The sequence below is a fragment of the Rhodofomes roseus genome, assembly GCF_022264815.1.
Source record: "Rhodofomes roseus strain CIRM-BRFM 1785 chromosome Unknown C8Q71scaffold_3, whole genome shotgun sequence".
Lineage (NCBI taxonomy): Eukaryota > Fungi > Basidiomycota > Agaricomycetes > Polyporales > Fomitopsidaceae > Rhodofomes > Rhodofomes roseus.
In genome coordinates, this window is record NW_025952959.1 from 143,968 (window position 1) to 161,097 (window position 17,130).

At 57.1% G+C, this 17,130-nt stretch overlaps 8 protein-coding genes across 8 annotated transcripts; 5 read left to right on the forward strand and 3 right to left on the reverse strand.

Moving 5' to 3' along the window:
* Positions 1–1,059: 1,059 nt before the first annotated feature.
* C8Q71DRAFT_326382 (glycoside hydrolase superfamily) lies at positions 1,060–3,749 on the reverse strand. Its single transcript, XM_047917836.1, has 10 exons — positions 3,349–3,749; positions 3,134–3,293; positions 3,044–3,078; positions 2,941–2,989; positions 2,666–2,883; positions 2,541–2,607; positions 1,893–2,480; positions 1,654–1,834; positions 1,521–1,590; positions 1,060–1,444 (listed from the first exon to the last, which is right to left on the reverse strand). The coding sequence occupies exons 1-10, from the start codon at positions 3,421–3,423 to the stop codon at positions 1,385–1,387; spliced, it is 1,503 nt and encodes a 500-aa protein (XP_047782665.1). The 5' UTR covers positions 3,424–3,749; the 3' UTR covers positions 1,060–1,384.
* An 86-nt stretch (positions 3,750–3,835) lies between these two features.
* C8Q71DRAFT_326385 (uncharacterized protein) lies at positions 3,836–5,002 on the reverse strand. The gene is made up of 2 exons (XM_047917837.1): positions 4,483–5,002; positions 3,836–4,423 (listed from the first exon to the last, which is right to left on the reverse strand). The coding sequence occupies exons 1-2, from the start codon at positions 4,785–4,787 to the stop codon at positions 4,168–4,170; spliced, it is 561 nt and encodes a 186-aa protein (XP_047782666.1). The 5' UTR covers positions 4,788–5,002; the 3' UTR covers positions 3,836–4,167.
* Positions 4,598–7,040, forward strand: C8Q71DRAFT_828347 (kinase-like domain-containing protein). The gene is made up of 5 exons (XM_047926326.1): positions 4,598–4,999; positions 5,060–5,337; positions 5,436–5,670; positions 5,745–6,070; positions 6,125–7,040. The coding sequence occupies exons 1-5, from the start codon at positions 4,921–4,923 to the stop codon at positions 6,797–6,799; spliced, it is 1,593 nt and encodes a 530-aa protein (XP_047782667.1). The 5' UTR covers positions 4,598–4,920; the 3' UTR covers positions 6,800–7,040.
* A 237-nt stretch (positions 7,041–7,277) lies between these two features.
* Positions 7,278–8,007, forward strand: C8Q71DRAFT_736602 (uncharacterized protein). Its single transcript, XM_047922562.1, has 2 exons — positions 7,278–7,573; positions 7,632–8,007. The coding sequence occupies exons 1-2, from the start codon at positions 7,450–7,452 to the stop codon at positions 7,952–7,954; spliced, it is 447 nt and encodes a 148-aa protein (XP_047782668.1). The 5' UTR covers positions 7,278–7,449; the 3' UTR covers positions 7,955–8,007.
* On the forward strand, positions 8,008–10,180 carry C8Q71DRAFT_736606 (delta12-fatty acid desaturase). The gene is made up of 7 exons (XM_047922563.1): positions 8,008–8,237; positions 8,295–8,339; positions 8,396–8,650; positions 8,736–8,976; positions 9,032–9,101; positions 9,156–9,312; positions 9,366–10,180. The coding sequence occupies exons 1-7, from the start codon at positions 8,143–8,145 to the stop codon at positions 9,829–9,831; spliced, it is 1,329 nt and encodes a 442-aa protein (XP_047782669.1). The 5' UTR covers positions 8,008–8,142; the 3' UTR covers positions 9,832–10,180.
* A 372-nt stretch (positions 10,181–10,552) lies between these two features.
* C8Q71DRAFT_736609 (ribosomal protein S19e) lies at positions 10,553–11,274 on the reverse strand. The gene is made up of 3 exons (XM_047922564.1): positions 11,172–11,274; positions 10,970–11,112; positions 10,553–10,914 (listed from the first exon to the last, which is right to left on the reverse strand). Exons 1-3 carry the CDS (start codon positions 11,192–11,194, stop codon positions 10,586–10,588), a joined length of 495 nt encoding a protein of 164 aa, XP_047782670.1. The 5' UTR covers positions 11,195–11,274; the 3' UTR covers positions 10,553–10,585.
* A 22-nt stretch (positions 11,275–11,296) lies between these two features.
* C8Q71DRAFT_736610 (uncharacterized protein) lies at positions 11,297–13,370 on the forward strand. The gene has a single exon (XM_047922565.1). It carries the CDS (start codon positions 11,681–11,683, stop codon positions 13,154–13,156), a length of 1,476 nt encoding a protein of 491 aa, XP_047782671.1. The 5' UTR covers positions 11,297–11,680; the 3' UTR covers positions 13,157–13,370.
* C8Q71DRAFT_736611 (AMP deaminase) lies at positions 13,364–16,725 on the forward strand. Its single transcript, XM_047922566.1, has 15 exons — positions 13,364–13,659; positions 13,725–13,935; positions 13,983–14,399; positions 14,456–14,637; positions 14,688–14,701; positions 14,753–14,861; positions 14,915–15,155; positions 15,207–15,241; positions 15,289–15,469; positions 15,530–15,716; positions 15,774–15,835; positions 15,891–16,171; positions 16,223–16,258; positions 16,311–16,451; positions 16,503–16,725. The coding sequence occupies exons 1-15, from the start codon at positions 13,486–13,488 to the stop codon at positions 16,605–16,607; spliced, it is 2,376 nt and encodes a 791-aa protein (XP_047782672.1). The 5' UTR covers positions 13,364–13,485; the 3' UTR covers positions 16,608–16,725.
* Positions 16,726–17,130: the final 405 nt, after the last annotated feature.

Sequence of the window (17,130 nt, forward strand, 5' to 3'; positions counted from 1 at the left end):
GAGGCAGGGTTTCAGGGAAGTGAGCCATTTCCACTGAAGAGTCGTCGGAACATGTTTGGCGTCGAAGAGATAGCTGAAGGCGATGAAGACGGCGGTGGCGAAGCACACGTAGTCCGAGTAGTGTCCGTCGAGCAGGTTCAGGTAGAAGGTGACGAGGGCCGTCACCGCGAGGGCGGCGGCGGAGAGGACAGTGGTTTGAACAGAGTGACCGGTGATGAGGCGGACGATGTTGAGGGCGATGCCGAAGTAGATGACATCCAGTGTGGGGATCGTTACGTCGGTGGCCGTGACACCCGCCATGGTGGGAGAGGGAAAGAGGTGAAGAGAGGCGGGCTGGGCGACAGCCTCTTATGTTCGACTTGCGGCACCGGCCGGCGCGTTGACAGCCGCAAGTTCAACTTGCCCGCCACCCCGCCGTCAGCCTCGCCGGGTTCTCCGGCGTCCCGTTCACCAAGTCTGCAGCTGCAGGTCGGCCACTTCTGTCACTGTTTCCCACCTGGGTTGTAGAAGGGAATGTGTCTGCACCCGACATTGGTTCTGCACAAGGATACGTACTTCAACGGGCGTTTCTGCCGAGTACCTCGATTTTGAGTAGTTGCCCGCGAACTTGTGGCGTGCGGTGAGCCCGGCCTTCTGCATTATGTATTCGCGGTGTGCTGCCCGGCGAGTGCGTCAACATGTGAGATACTGGCAGCTGCAGGCTGCGTCAGTGGCCAATGTCACATCGAATCTACCTCGTATCAACACTGTGGCATTAACCCACTGTGGCAAGGTCAGCTTCATCGTGCGATTTCTGACATACCTTCTGCCGACATATACACTTCGTTAGCAGCTGCAAAAAGCCTTTCAAACTCATGACGATTGTCTTGTAACCGTCTAGTCAGTGTCTCCAAGAACAAACGGCCGAGTTTCGCGCGCAACATCTACCGGCACGATCACACGTTGGGCCAAACTGAGGTTGCAAACACACGTTGCAAGTCAACGAGTACACTTGAAGTATACACATGAGCGATGAGCAACCCAGATAATAACGGGAGGAGATCGCCTAAACCAGGGAGACATCCAGATACCAGAGCAGATGCACAGCATATAGTGACCGAGTGGGTTGGACATGAGTGACGGGAAGCCAGACCATGCGCGCGGGGAACCTCAACCAGCGAGGTCCATCATCACCAGGACCTCTGCCAGCCGAGGCCGCCGCACGGCGGTCTGCAAGCCGAGCACTGATAAATAGCAACGAGTGTCGAAACGAGCGCAGCCGATGAAAGGAATGTGGATGAGAGGCATGTGGCCGCGTCCACGCAGCCAAGTCATGCGAGACAAGAATAGGTGCAAGCAGCATGCACCCTGCGGGAGAAGGATCCACACAGATCCATACGCGGGATCAGTTCGGCGAACCGTACCACCAGAGCGTCGTCACGCCAACCGGGAAGGTGTACGAGACCTATAGGAGCGATCGGTGACCGACAATCCAACATGATCAGACATCGTCAGAATACCGGGGCAGAATGGCTACTTACGGAGTTGCCGCGGAACTCGATAGTGGCCGTGACCGGCTGCGGGTTCCAGGTGGTCGACGCACTGTCATCCCTGTGGAACGATAATACGGTGAGATGCAGGCTCACAAGGGTGGTCAGGACGCATGGTACTCACCAGTTCAAGACAACAAGGCTGTAACGCGGCCAGTCGCTCGCGCTGTTGCGGTTCGTGACATACGCAGTAGCGAGGAGCGCCCAGCTGAGGTCGCCGCCGACAGTCGAGGAGATGCGCTGACCAACAGGGCCACCAACATCCTTCGGGTTGATGGCCTTCTGCGCCTGAGCGATGGCATAGACTGTGGCAAAATAATTATCAGCATTTGGATCAGTGGAGCTGTCTGAGGGGATACGCACACTCCTGGTTGTAACTGAAAGTGCCGTCGCTGTTGATCGTAACTACAGGTCGGCACGGAGTACCACAGCTGTCAGAACCAGACAAGATGGGCTGGCCATTGCCATCGAGAGCCAGGTTCCACATCGCGCCCGTCTGCGCCCAGTAGTTAGGCGCGCCGATGAAGATGTTGTCCATGGACCACTTGATGTCGCTCCACCAGTCACTGCCGTACTCGCCAGTGCACTCCGTGAAGTACACCGCCTTGTCCGGGTACGCGCTCTCGAACGTCTGCTGGTCGCTCACACTGCCCGAGTAGCAGTGGAAGGACGCACCCGAGAACGCGTTCGGCGCGTCCTGCATGAGCGTGACGGGGTATGCACCCGCATCATTCCAGTTGTGCTCGTACCCGATGATGACAGTGCTCGAGAAGCCGTTATCGTTCATCAGCGTGCGCAGCTGCGTGCCGATGTCGGCCTCCTGCGATGCAGAGATGGAGCACGTCGGGTACGTCGAGTCGCTGTTCTCCGGCTCGTTCTGGATGCCGATAGCCCAGACATTGAAACCCTTGCCCTGATATCCTTGCAAGGCCTTGAGCAGGTAGCTCGCATCTATCAATCACAGGGACGTCAACGGCCGACATCTCACAGCGAGCGGCGATGGGGGCTTACAGGTGTCGGTGTAGCTGGAAAGGAAGTTGCCCCCAAGCAGGGAACCGCTGTCCTTCATCCAGGCAGGCTGCAAGCAGAACGGGTCAACAACACCGAAGCCTGACATGATCGGGACGGCCACGCACGGGCGACCAGGGAACAATGTGAATCTTCAGGTACCGGTTGATGCCCGCGATGTCAGAGAGGGTGTCGTACAAGTACGAGGGAGCTGCGTTGATGTTGAAGTCATCAAGGTTGGTGTCGCCGCTAGTGTCGTCGAGGCTGTAGGCAGTGTCAGAGAAGTCGGACGCGCCGATGGGGACGCGGATGTAAGAGAAGCCGGCCGCGTCCGCGCCGTCAGTGGCTGTCAAGGGCGTGTCAAGGGGGAGCAGGTGCCGTGGAACGAGATGGGCGTGCTTACGATCGAAGAGGTAGTTCAGGATACTCCAATAGTTGTCCGAGTTGGAGGACTACAAGCACCGTGTTCACAGGCGTCCACAGCCTCGCGAGCAGACACAACGCACCTTCAGTTCACTGAGAAGCTTGGCCGAAGAATCAGCTGCAAGCGCGGCGTGTCAGGATCAGACGTGCTATTTATAGACAGCCGCACGCACTCAACGTCGCCCCAAAGCCAACCATGTCCTGGTAGAGCGTGGAGTCATCCACGCTGATGGTCGCCGAGTTCGACTTCGAGTCGCTCGTGAAGTTGAGCTCGCCATTAGGTCCCAGGTTCGTGTACGTGAACAGGGTGCTACGGTCCCATTGCGTCGACCACTGCGCGTCATGGTCAGCGAGAGCGAGTGCATCGGCCAGAACACATGGTACGCACGATGTCGTAGATCTGCTGGGCGGCAATGGGAGAGACTGCGAGGACCAGGACGGAGGTTATGGCGGAGAAATACATATTGGGTCCCGAAGAAACGACAGAGAGGAGAAAGAGAGGACAGCTGCGAGACAGCCGGGACGAAGGGCGACGGTCAATGAGAGGGACGGGACGCAGTGGTGGAACGCCACCGGGCTGGAGGGGTCTTTATACGTGGCTGCGGGATAAAGCCCGCATGAAACGCGTGGGCAAATAGACGGGCGTAGTGCCATAACAAAGCAGGTGGAGAATTTGACCTGGCCGAGCGGAGGCTTGACAACAGACAAGAACGGAAAGAGACATCGATCAGACGTGATCCACGAATCGGAGGAGGCCAGCGGACCAAACCTCGCATCCCCGCATCGGTCCAGAGCCTCCGGACCTGGCAGTGGCATAGCTAAAGCCCGCAAGCTGCTGTGCCGCTGAACGTGATCATCCGGATACTCCTGATGGTATCGCCAGGCCTGCAGCAACCACGTACATAGAAGAGACGTATGGCGTCCTGCCAAATAGCAGTCTGACCAACCCTCGCCAGCAGGAGCCTCAAATGCCGCGTCGTATGACCACCATCCTCGTGGGTCTGTCGAACTGTTTACAACATGCTCACTCGTACCGGAGCGCCCTCCTCGGGCGATGCGCCAGAAAGCCTTCCTCGGCAGAGGACCGGCACCGCACAACCTTAGCGCGAGGGCCTAGATCGCCTGAGATGAACTGGGTGGTCGGCCTTGCAGTCGTCAACGAGAAGTTTTCATGCAATGCCTAAGGCGTCGTTGCTGGCATGCAGCCTCATATGGGCCACGGAAGGAAAAGAGGCCTTACGACACGTGGGTTCAGGTGCACAGGATGGATGAGGGTTCGCCCATGGTGGCAAGCCAGGCACCGGAGGAGATGAAGAGGAGCGTCCGAGCTCATCCAAGCCTCGAAGCAGGGCGACATAGCCTTGCCGAATGGGGTGCCGGACGGTGGGTATAGTTTGGGGTATAGTCCGATTACAATGGGACCTAATATGATAACACTCCACGCTGCAACCTCCATTTGTCGACTAAGTTAGAGAAGACATGATGAGCATACATATGTAGTTAGCGGCAAATGTGTACGCACGTTTTGATAGTCGTTTTGCTGCCATAGGCCAGATCCTCCGAACCGCCCCTTGGGGCCCAGGCCTCCGTGGTGGGCAGAGCAGAACACACCAATCGCCACTCTGTCACCGAACATGCGGCTGCCCATTCGGGGCTGACGATCACGTACATAACGCGCTCTACACGTGATCGTTCACCTCGTGCGACGCGCCTGCCGCCCGCGCCGCCCCGCGGTTCGAGTTGGACGAGCGCGTGAATGCAGCCTTCCCGCGTAACCTCCAATTGAGTATCTCTACCCATCCCTGCTCTCGAAAACTCTGGCTGCATGCAGTGAGTCTACAGACCATCTGCGGTGCACTTCCGGTTCCATCTACTATCACTACAACGCGTGGCACGGTGGTCCGACTGCCGCCATCATCTCAATCGGGACCACAGTTCGCTTCAGTGAACTTTACCCAATATGTCGGATGAGGCAATCCGTTATCCTCGGTATATCGCCAACTGGTGGCTCGGTGATAAACTTGGGGAAGGCTTTTCAGGTGTGTCTGAGCAGCGACCTTTACCGGGAGAAGCTTCCATAACGCCTGACCCTTTACTAGGCGCAATCTTCCGCGCAACCCACCTACACACACGGCAGCAGGTCGCTGTCAAACTCCAACCCAGCGACATCGACTGCCCCACGAATTCCTATGAGCGCAACTTCTACCCAGCGCTCCAGGGCGGCACCGGCATGCCCACACTGTGGGCTTCTGGCGTGGAGAGAGGCTTTGACTTTCTCGCCATAGACCTCTTGGGCCCTAGTCTTGACTCCCTCTTCCGGCGTAGCGGCAAGAACGTCATGGACCTGCGCAGCGTATGCTGCATTGCAATGCAAGTGGTCAGTCTACCCTTCTCTCCCGCATCACCGGGCTCACCATATGGCCTCTCGTGGACTCTGCCCCTGGTGCTGCCCTATGCTCCCTCACGCACCCAAAGATAGAACGCCTGGACTTCATGCACTCGCGCGGTGTACTCCACAGAGACATCCAACTGGGGAACTGCGTCGTCGGCCTGCCACCGCACGACCAGCTGATCTACATGATCGACTTTGGGTTCTCAAAGTTTTACATCGACAGGCGCACAGGGCGTCACATCCCCGATAGCAAGCAGAAGCGTGATTTCATCGGGAACTATTGGTTCAGCTCCGTCGGCGTCCACTGCAGGGGCAAGGGTATGTCTCGTCGCTCCGGTCCCTCGGTCGTCGGGGGCAGTAGAGTATTGTATCTGACCGGATCTTGTTCCTAGTACCCTCGCGGAGAGACGACATGGAAGCAGCCGCACTCATGCTCATTCACCTCCTGACGCCGGGCGGACTCAGTTGGACACGCAATGGGGTGCCTAAGACTGACGCAGCGCACGAGCGGCTCAAGCGCGAGAAGCGCGATGCCCGCCCTGAAGACCTCTGCAGGGGCCTGCCCGCTGAATTCGAGGAGTTCCTTCGGTACTGCCGGCGGCTCAAGTTCATGGACTGCCCTGATTACGCGTACTGGCTCAATGAGTTCCGCGAGCTCGCGAAGGAGAGCGGCTTCCCAGAAAACTCGCTCTTCGTTTGGCCTCCTCCAGAACCCGTTGTGCGTAGTCTGTGTCCCCGTCTCCACATGCCCAGTACTGACCTTGTCATCCAGCGCTCAATACATGTTATCCCTCCCAGGCAGCCTGGAGGCGTCTCGCCAAGGACGGTGGACGGCATATTGCACGACCTCGCGAACATGCACTTGGGCAGCAGACAGGTCCTGGGCGAGCGGAATACCAACGCGAACAAGCCCCGCAAGGACGAGAATGACGCAGGGCGCGGTCCGGCGAACGCCATCGTCATCAGCAGCGCGAACGAGAACCCGCGCAAGCCGCAGTCAGTCGTGCGCATGACGAAGGCGACGCACCTCACGAAGCTGGCACGGGCTGTGAGCGACGCGCGGGACAATGAGAACCTCTCGAGGGTCGTGCAGGAGTTCGTGGAGCTGCTCCAGGCGAGCCGCTCGCGGACGCTGACGAAGGAGGGCTTCACCGTGCTCGACGCGCTCTACAAGCAGCTCGCGGACCCGTCCGTGTACATCATGCCCCTGCGCACGTCGCGCACGAGCGACAAGGAGCAGGCGGCGGGGTCGGAGCCGCGCTACGTGAAGATGAACAAGCTGTTCCAGCTGAGGACGGGCGTCGTCTCGGCGCAGAACAACCGTGCGCTCGCACAGCTGGTCGCGGAGTTCGGCGCTGTCATCAACAAGAGCAACGGGCGGACGATCACCAAGGACGCGTTCGGCTTCTTGGAAAACCTTGCTGCTAGGCTGCAGCAACTGGCTTAGGCCAGTCGTGCATGGACTATCGTACTCTTGACTTTCTTGCGTGTACCGCGATTCGGCACACCCTACAGTACCACTTGGCTTAGCATGTTGTATAAGTTAGTAGCTGTGCGTCTCAGACGATGACTCGTCATTCTAATGCGACTTTCTGCGCGCGAAGGTCGCTAGAGTTTTAACGTTTAGTACTTAGTGGGACGCCCGATTGAGTCCCTACGTGACGCCCCGCATCTCCCTTGCGTTTGGGGTCAAATGGGCTCGAATGGGACATAAAAATGAAATTGAGGAAGTACTCAAGGGAATTCGTACGAAGCCGGTCGGATGCGTCGTACTGACCGTTAGATGGACGGAGCGCTCGAGATCACATAACTTGCTGTAGGGTACCTGCTTACGGATCTCGTCGCTCTTGCCTTCTTCATACATGGCCGAGAGACAGTCACACACCGGTTGTCGTTCAAATGCGATCGCAACGGGCTTGCCTGTACACGTCAAAAGGAGCATGGTTAGGTATATACACAATTCAGGGAAGGATAAATGTCGTTTCGAGGTACTTAGAACCAGAAGCTGGCGGACTGGTGGACTTGGCGAATTGCGTCGCTCCCGACTCACTGCTTTTTGGTGGCCCGGACAGGCTGAGCGACCAGTGTACGGCATCAATGTCTGTCACAGCAATCGCCATGGTGATACTGTGTGTATGTACATGTCGTAAGGAGGCGACCCCAACTTCGACATGCATGTCCTGGGTCCAGGAAGCCCGACGAGATTTCGGAGCCACTGGGTCTAGATAGCGTTCGAACGGCCGTAGTCACGGATTAGATAGTGTCAGCCTGCCGCGCACCTGATGTGAAAGTTCATGGGGAACTTCCCTCGCCGCGGATAAGTGCAGCCGTGGCGCTACAGACATTGATACGCTCTGGACACTGCCTCAAATGGGCGTCGTACTGGCGTTGGGGTGCACAGGCCGCAGTGCTAAGACAAGGGCAGCAGAGTGAACACTGTCTGGAGGTCATCTCACCATGCCATGTGAAACGGAGGACAGAAACCGACAAAGAGCGGCTGATGGCCCAAAGGGGAGGGCGACGGCGGGCTGGACGATGCACCTGGTGCCATGGGGGAGGCTGGATTGGAGTCAAACACTCTGTCACTGTGGAGATTACGTAATATTGTAGGAGAGTCCGCGCCAGCGCTAAGTCGCCCTACCCCAACAGAACTCAGGCGGGCCCGGCAAGCGCCGCCATGGACCGTGTCGCCATGATAAAAACTTGGCCTCCCCTCCCCGCCCCTTGCCTCTTGCTCCCTCCGCACAGCGACCCGACGGCAGGCCCCCCACCCTCTTCTCCACCCCAACCATGGCCAAGGTGTCCCCCCAGAAGAGGACCACCGTCGAGCAGACGCCCTTCGTCGTCCCTGACCTCACCGTTAAGGACCTGCTGTCCGCCATCCCGTATGTCTATACGCGTTGTTTACAACTCCAAACACTGACACCACTCTGCGTATGCAGGGCGCACTGCTACAAACGGTCCGCGGTCAGGTCGATGAGCTATGTGTGAGTAGTGCCACTCTCTCAAGCCTTGCTCTTCGTGACACGTATACATTCTGTAGGGTCTACGACCTTTTCCTCTTATACTGCATCTACAAAGCCACCGTCTTTGCGGATGCCAGGATAGCCCCGGAGCACATCTCCTTCCCTAACCCGCACCTTTACACCTTCGCGCGGTTCGCCCTCTGGGCGCTCTATAGTTTCGCGAATGGACTGGTCGGTACTGGTCTCTGGGTCCTTGCGCATGAATGCGGTCACCAAGCGTTCTCCGAGTCCAAGACTATCAACAACACCGTTGGCTGGTTCCTCCACTCAGCGTGCGTATGCGTTTCTATGCTTTCCGGGTAGCGATTGTGCAGCGGAATGCGTACTGACATGTGATCGCTTCGGTTTGTATTGTAGGCTTGGTGTACCGTACCACTCCTGGCGCATCACCCACGGCAAGCACCACGCCTCGACCGGACACATGACGGAAGACCAGGTGCACGTGCCTAAGACGCGTGCCCAGGTCGGCCTGCCTCCTCTTGACCCCGAGCGGGAGGACTTGCTCGGCGCCTCCGTCACGGAGGAAGTCAAGCAGGAGCTCTATGACGCACTTGGTGACACACCTATCGGTGCTTCTCTCAGCGTGGCTAGCTACTTGGTAGGCTAGTTCCGATCGCCCCGTCGACAAGTGTGCTGAAGAGACATTTCGATAGCTTGCGGGATGGTGGTTCTACCTCATCAAGAATGCCTCTGGCCAGAAGAGGTACCCCAAGGGAACCAACCGTGAGTAGTCATTGATGTCCCATACACAATCGGTTGTTGACGTTTAATCGAAAGACTTCGCTCCTGACGCTACGATGTTCGCTCCTCACCACCGTGATCAGATCTTGATCTCTGACGTGGGCATTGCGCTCTGGCTGGGTGCCGTGTGCTGGGCTGTCTACACCTATGGTTTCTTCGAGGTCTTCCGTGTCTACCTCATGCCCTACCTCTGGTGAGTTATTTAATCCGTGACTAGCGAGCACATGTCTGACGCGCTATTGACAGGGTGAACCACTGGTTGGTGCTCATCACCTTCCTCCAGCACACCGACCCCCTGCTCCCCCACTACCGTGCGCCTGAGTTCACCTTCCCCCGTGGTGCGCTTACCACCCTCGACCGCAACACTCTTGGTGACTGTGGCCGCATCATGGGCTGGCTCGGCGCACACCTCACGCACGGGATCTCGGAGACCCACGTCGCGCACCACGTCTCGTCCAAGATTCCGCACTACAACGCGTGGGAGGCCACGGATGCGCTCCGCAAGCGGCTCGCGCAAGCCGGCCTGATGCCCCTCCAGGGCGCCCCTGTCGGGTGGGCGGAGATGTACCGTGTCTTCCGTGCATGCAAGTTCGTCGAGGACGAGGGCGACATCGTCTTCTACAAGGACGCGCGCGGCCTCGCGCAGACCCGCCCGGTGTTCAACGACAGCAGCGTCAGCGACTCCGGCATCGAGCTCGACAAGGACGCGTAGACGTTCTTGCTCGTGTCTTCCTTAACCCCCGCTCTGTTGCTGTCGCTATCGTCTGTCTTTGTGTCTCCCCGTGCGCTTTCGTCGGTGCTGTAGTATAATCAGCCTTCTCGCTCTCGCATGCGGTGGCGCCGCGTAGAAGAGGGGGCGGAGAGTGATAGCACAAAATACGTACCTACCGGTGTTGGTGCTGCTTGGGATAGTAGATCCTAGAGAGTTAGACTAGAGTTGTCAATGGGACAAGTTCGTATCACTCATACTGTATGCTTGACTTCACACAAGCTATGGTGCTGCTGAAGTGTGTAACGACAGTTTTGTGATTTCATGTCTTCGCACTCGGTTCGCATTTGCAGTTTGGTGGGTGCCTGAGAGAACAGGCGCTGAACAGTGTGAGCAGTCTGTTGACTGGAGATGCACATTCTCCAACGCAGCATTCGGAATTCTGAGACGCAGCATACCTGGACATTGCCAGTACCGGCCCCCTTGTGATACACCCAGCTCGAGGGCCAGCATACAAGATTCTCGCATATCTGCGGCGGACTGCAGGCATGAACACTTATTGGTGCGACACGGCGGTGGCAGGAGCACGCATTGAACGGCACAGACGAGCACGTCACTAGGAGATGATGCCTAATTTTGGTGATTCGCATGCGGCATACCAGTAAGGAAATCGTGGAGAGTCATGCAGAATACATACGCAGCGTCGCCGGAGGTATCGGCGACCCACCTGCAGCACAGCCAGCAAGGGGAGAGACATTTACTCCTCCTCCTCCTCCTCCTCCTCCTCAGCCTCCTCCTCCTCTTCCTCTTCCTCCTCCTCCTCCTCTTCCCGCGCCGCCTCAACTACAGCCGTCGCGATACGGTCCAAGTCCCGCTGGCCGTCCTGGCTGATCCGGCGGCCACCGTTGTCCGACTTCTCGAGCACGCCGATCTTCTCGAGCGACTGGCAGACCTTGCGCTGGACGGACGCGGAGCAGTCTGCGTGGTGCGAGGGGCGGTTGCCCCTCCGCTTGCTGCCGCCGTGGAGCTTGGTCAGGGCGCCGATGCCAACATCCTTGCGGAGGTAGATGTGTCTTGCGACGGCAGCTGGGGCAGACGCGTTAGATCACGGCGCGCCGGGAGCGCGGAAGGGCGGGCACACCTGCGCGAACGTAGTACCAGTCGGGGTCGTATGGTGCGAGCTCCTTGAAGGAGCCGGTCTTGACGATGTCAACCCAGGTGGGGACCTCGAGCTTGCCGGAACGCTTGAGATGGGATGCGTATGCAGCAATGAACGCTTCCGCGCTGTGGTACAGGAATACGGTCAGACAACAGTCCCGCGTACCAACAGCAGGACCACGCACCTGATGTCTCGTACACCGGGCATTTTGATGGGAAAGAGAGATTACCTTGAGGACGGCGGGGACAGCGACGGACGCGGCGTTGACGGCGGTGTATGGACTGGTTACAGGCCAAATTTGAGTTTGAAGCCACCTGCCCGCCTGTGCAGTTCTTTGCTTAGTCAGCACCCCAAGATCCGGGACATGGGCGCCTGTCTCTCACGCCACTTCTTGCATCGATCCTGGAGTCCCTCTGCCGAGCTTGGCTGGCGTGCTCACTTAAGCTATCCTATACTATGGGCTGCTGGTAAGCTGTACTGCTTGTTATGTACCGGTTTCACTATGCTGCTCTATCGGTGCGACGTGTTCTCCAGCTGTGCCTTGCCTGTAACCAGTCCAACACTTCGCCGTCGATGCGGTGATTGAGAGGCTCTGGGTTTCTCACGTGTTCCGATATGGTCCACGGTGGCTGAAGATTCGGGTTGTCTTGCCTTGAGTTCACGTCTCCATCGCGCCTATCCCCGACCTCCACCATGACCCTCGATGCCTACCAAGCCCATGTCTCTTCTCTCCCCATCGTTGACCGCCTCCCTCCGGAGCTGCTCATCGAAATCTTCGTGTGCTGCACGGAAAACCTCACTGACGGCCTGGTACCGCTCGCCCTCGGCGCCGTCTGTCACTATTGGCGGGCCGCCAGTCTCGCCTCGCCGCGCGTATGGCAACGCCTGGTGCTCAGTGAGCGACGGAAGGTGGAGGCGTCGCATGCGCAGGCGCGACTGTGGCTAGTGCGATCGGGACAATTGCCGCTCTATGTCCATGTCAACCTTGACTCGAGGGACTTCCTGCTCCCTCTCTTGTCGCCCATATTGCCATACATCCATCGATGGAGAACGTTTGACATGACCCTAGAGGAAGCGGACGAACATTTCGACTTCGCACCGCTCGTGGATGGCGCCACGGGAGCTCGCCTGGAGCATTTGCAGATGATCATCAGGGGGACGTCCGGCTTAGATGCTTTCATCGAGCATCTTCACCCACTCGAGAGACCGGATATCGACAGACCCTCGTTCTCAGCCTTGCCTTCAGGCGAACCCGACGAGCCGAGGGGCATCTTCATGCGCACCGCCGTCCTAACGCTACCGTCACGCGCCCAGTTGTCTGTGTTGCCCCTCACGAAACTCACGATCTCCGAGTCGGTGGACGTCCTCACGAACGCGTCGCAGGTGCTCGAGTTCCTCTCCGTTCTACCCATGCTCGAGCAGTTCATTTTCTATTCCTTTCCCCACGACGGGAACCCTGAAGACGACGTATGCCGTGCTCCGGTCGTCTCGCTTCCCCGACTACAGATGCTCGTTCTACGGGGCACCTGCGTCGTCCGTACCATTCTGTCGCACATCGATGCCCCGTCGCTGAGGGAGCTCTACCTCGAGCATACCAACATCGACTTCCCGATCCAGCGAGACCACTACGCCAGCCTGGAGGAGGAGGGCGACAGCGAAGACGAAGCGTACGACTTCTCGCAGTCACCGTGGAGCGACCGGGCGACCGGTATGGGCTTGCGGCAGCTCATCAAACGCTGCAATCCGCCTCTGCAGGTGTTGGAAATGGACTACGCAGACATGCGGACGAAGGACTTCGAGTGGTGTTTCGATCGTCTGGAGCACCTCAAGGAATTCCGCATCGTCGCTTCCGATATGTCCAACACGGTCGTCAACCTCCTCGCACCACAGCAGCCGCGGCCGATGTCCTGTCGACCCGATGGCACAAGGCATGGCGAGCCGCGCCTGCGACTCCCGAAGCTGACCATGCTCGGGCTATGGAACTGTCAACGTCTCAGTGGTGATGCTATCGTCCGGGCGCTGTGTCGGAGGGTGCAGTACACGGACCACCTGTCTGGCGACGAGTTCAGTAGGCTTTCGGATGTGGCAATTGTAGGATGTCAGGACTTTCGGGTTCAGCATGTTCTTGAGCTCTCGCCGGTGCTGGGAGGTCGTCTACGCATTTCATGATCACGCTTGCAAGACCAATGTAGCAGATATGTACCTCTATTACTTTACGATATTTATTCGCGCTTTGTCGCTGCTTAGTACTTAGTGCTCATCAAGTGTCTACCGTCACGAATTACCGCTCACCATGATGTTGCGCGATTAAGCTTGCTCGCTCGGTGCGTGTATCGGGCAGGCGGATCGGAGCGATCTCTGGCGCCTAGATGTCATTTTAGACTCGGGGCCTACTCTGTTCGGGCACTGGCAGCTGCAGCTCGCACCCTCTCTTGCTCGCCTGCTCCAGCAGCTCACCTACCGCTGTTTTATATATCGCACATATTCGCTTCCTAGCCATGGCATCGCCGCGCCAAGTGAGCCCTGTCGACAGCGATGACGAGCCGAGGCCGACACCGACTCGCGCCTCCTCTCAAGAGTCGGAGGTCTTCAGCCCTTCTGGGATTCATGCCCCTGCGCCGAGGGTGACAGACGGGTACTTCGGATACAACGAAGAGAAAACATTGCATCACGTACGCTGGAGTTCTTCTCAAGTATTCGCCAGCTTCATTCACGGTCTCTGTCCCTGTCATCTCAGCTTGAGGAAAAGATGTGGGCGCAGAGAAGGCGCGGCTCGGACGCTTCTGCATCGAGACCTGTTTCTGCTCTCGGCTCTCCATTCATGAAGGACGAAGGGCACCTAGACGGCCTGAACTCGTACGTTGGTAGCCTCAAGCTAACACCGGTCATGGAGCCCGAGGAGAAAGCCGTGCCTCAGCAAGAACGCTGGACAATGGCCCCGATCCATGGTACATATGAACCACAGATCCATCGAAATACTCTGAACACTTCCCAGACTCAGGTGTTCTGCCAGAGTTCATCCCTATCTTCGAGGCGTTCCAGAAATGCCTCGAGCTCAGAGACAAGTACATGCTCCGCTCGGGCCAGAAGCTCGGCTTCAACCCTAAGGACAACGACGGTACATTCACTGGGCTTCCTGAGGAGTTTTCCGGCGTATCGGGAGTTCGACCCGACGTCAGCTACGATGCCTATGTCCCGCCTGAGAGTGAAACCAAGAAATGGCGGATCTACCCAAAGCCCCCGCCCCCTCATTGGCACTGGAAGGGCCCTCATGCGACGGTTCCGAGTCAGTTGGGGTCTGACCCAGAGGACGAGGAGTTCGAATATGAGCAGTGCGAGATACCAGGCCCGGATGACTGGCGCTTCGAGCTGGATGAAAAGGGCGTATACCAAGTCTACAAGGGCAAAGATGGTAGGTGTCGCCATGTTATATTTCCCCCTCTGAACCTAATGCACATGTTGTCTCAGCGGAGACTCCTGCATTTGACGTCCCTAGCATCAGAGAATACTTCATGGACCTGGAGTATGTACTCGGAGTGATTGCGGATGGCCCCACGAAAAGCTTCGCATTCCGGAGGTTGAACTACCTTACAAGCAAATTTACTATGTACACACTGCTCAACGAAACACAAGAGCTGGCGGATATGAAGGTGCGTTCGCACTTTGGCTTTTTCAGGATTGAGCTGATGAGGCCATGCAGAGAGTCCCACACCGGTTCGTCCTACAGTGATGCCAACCATGCTTGGGTCTCATATTAGACCTCAGAGACTTCTACAACGTCCGCAAGGTCGACACCCATATTCATCACTCCAGCTGTATGAACCAAAAGCATCTACTACGCTTCATCAAGTCCAAGATGAAGCGTAACCCTCACGTATGCGTCCCATCCGCCTTCATCGCTCGCTAAATCTTATGCGCATATACCAGGACGTTGTCATACACCGTGACGGGCGCGAGCTCACGCTCGAACAAGTTTTCCAATCTGTGAACCTCACCGCATACGACCTCTCGATAGACACGCTAGACATGCACGCGCACCAGGACTCGTTCCACCGTTTCGACAAGTTCAACTTGAAATATAACCCCATCGGCGAATCTAGGCTACGCGAGATCTTCTTGAAGACCGATAATTATATCGCTGGTCGATACTTGGCAGAGCTCACACAAGGTCAGGTCATCTTTCGCTGCTTTTCCTCCTTGACGCTTACAAGATTTGTAGAGGTCATGACTGATCTAGAACAAAGCAAATACCAGGTATGATCTGCATTTGACTGTCCATCGAAGTTATTGACCCGGCACAGAATTCGGAATGGCGACTCAGCATCTACGGACGGAATGTCGACGAGTGGGACAAGCTCGCGCGATGGATTGTACACAACAAGCTGTATTCACACAATGTACGATGGCTCATCCAAGTCCCGCGGCTGTACGATGTGTACAAACAGAATGGATCGATAGAGACGTTTGAGGACATCGTCAGGAGTGAGTGCGGCCTCCCACCCCGATGTGTCCTCCGGTCTTTGCTAATGGGGCCCTGCGTAGATGTATTCCGGCCATTGTTCGAGGTTACGCAAGATCCGAGCTCTCATCCTGAGCTGCATGTATTCCTACAACGTGTCGTTGGTTTCGATACAGTAGACGACGAGTCGAAGACTGAACGACGCTATCACCGAAAGTTCCCATACCCGCGGCTCTGGAATGCTAAGGAGTCGCCGCCGTACTCATACTGGTCAGTCTCAGCGTGTCCCAGTCTCCCTTGTACTCATCCTCCGTGACACTGTGCCAGGGTGTACTACATGTATGCCAACATGGCAAGTCTCAACAACTGGCGGCGTGCAAGGGGCTTCAGTAGGCAACTGTCCATCCCATGACATTGCCGTTTAGCTCACATCACCTGGTGCAGATACGTTCGTCTTCCGTCCACATAGTGGAGAAGCCGGAGACACCGACCACTTGACCTCTGCGTTCCTCACCGCACACTCCATCTCGCACGGCATTCTCCTACGCAAGGTCCCTGCACTGCAGTACCTCTTCTACCTGAAGCAGATCGGGATCGCAATGAGCCCTCTCAGTAACAACGCGTTGTTCCTGACGTACGAGCGTAACCCGCTGCCCGATTTTTTCAAGGTGGGGTTAAATGTCAGCCTGAGCACGGACGATCCGCTGCAGTTCCACTTCACCAAGGTTCGTTGTCCTCCGTTGTCGGGCGTTAGTAGCCACTCACGCTCCCCGCAGGAACCTCTTCTGGAAGAGTACAGCGTCGCAGCTCATGTAAGCCAGCGCACTGCGTCCCGAAGCATCCCGCTGACCAGTCCCTTCGCAGATCTACAAGTTCCCACAGAGCTCCCTTGCTGAACTCGCGCGCAACTCTGTCATCCAGAGTGGGTTCGAAATGGAGATCAAGCGTCACTGGCTGGGGCAGCACTGGTACCTGCCGGGTGCCGCTGGAAACGATATCAACAAGGTGGGCCATCGTCCTATGCTCTTGCGTAGCATCGTTTACTGACGGTACCAGACAAACGTCCCCAACCTTCGGTTGGAGTACCGCCGACAGACCCTTGTGGAAGAGTTGACGATGCTCAGGGCTACGTGGGCGAATGATCCTGCAGCATCCAGCTGAAGAATTCTTGGCAGGGCAGCGAATATGAATACTGTGAGGTTCGTCCCCGTCATTATGCGTGACATGTCCCCAGTCCAGCTAGAGCGGGTCACTCAGTGAATAACACGATGAACTCTCACACGCGTATTGCAATTTGAGCTCTGCTCAGTTCTGGTGAAGCTTTGAAGCCTTCGCCGTGTGTCCTGGACCGCTACGTGGAGTACCGTGATTGCATGCTTTGTGACAAGGACCATGCTACACAGATCATGAAGGCTCCTGCCTTCGTCTTCTAATTCCTGGCCCACCATGGCGCGCACGTGTGGACTATTGAGATAGGCTATGGTTGGGTGGTCCACCCGAAACAACAAACCGCATAGAGCTCAGACTTCAACAACATACGCGAAACACGGAGTTATGGTGTGACTGCGTACTGTCCAACGATTGCAGACGCATACAGTCTATGGCAACGAAGCATGGGTAATATCGGACACCTCGGGAAACATCGTTTGGTTCTAACAGTGTATGTAGGCGGCAAGGAAGATCT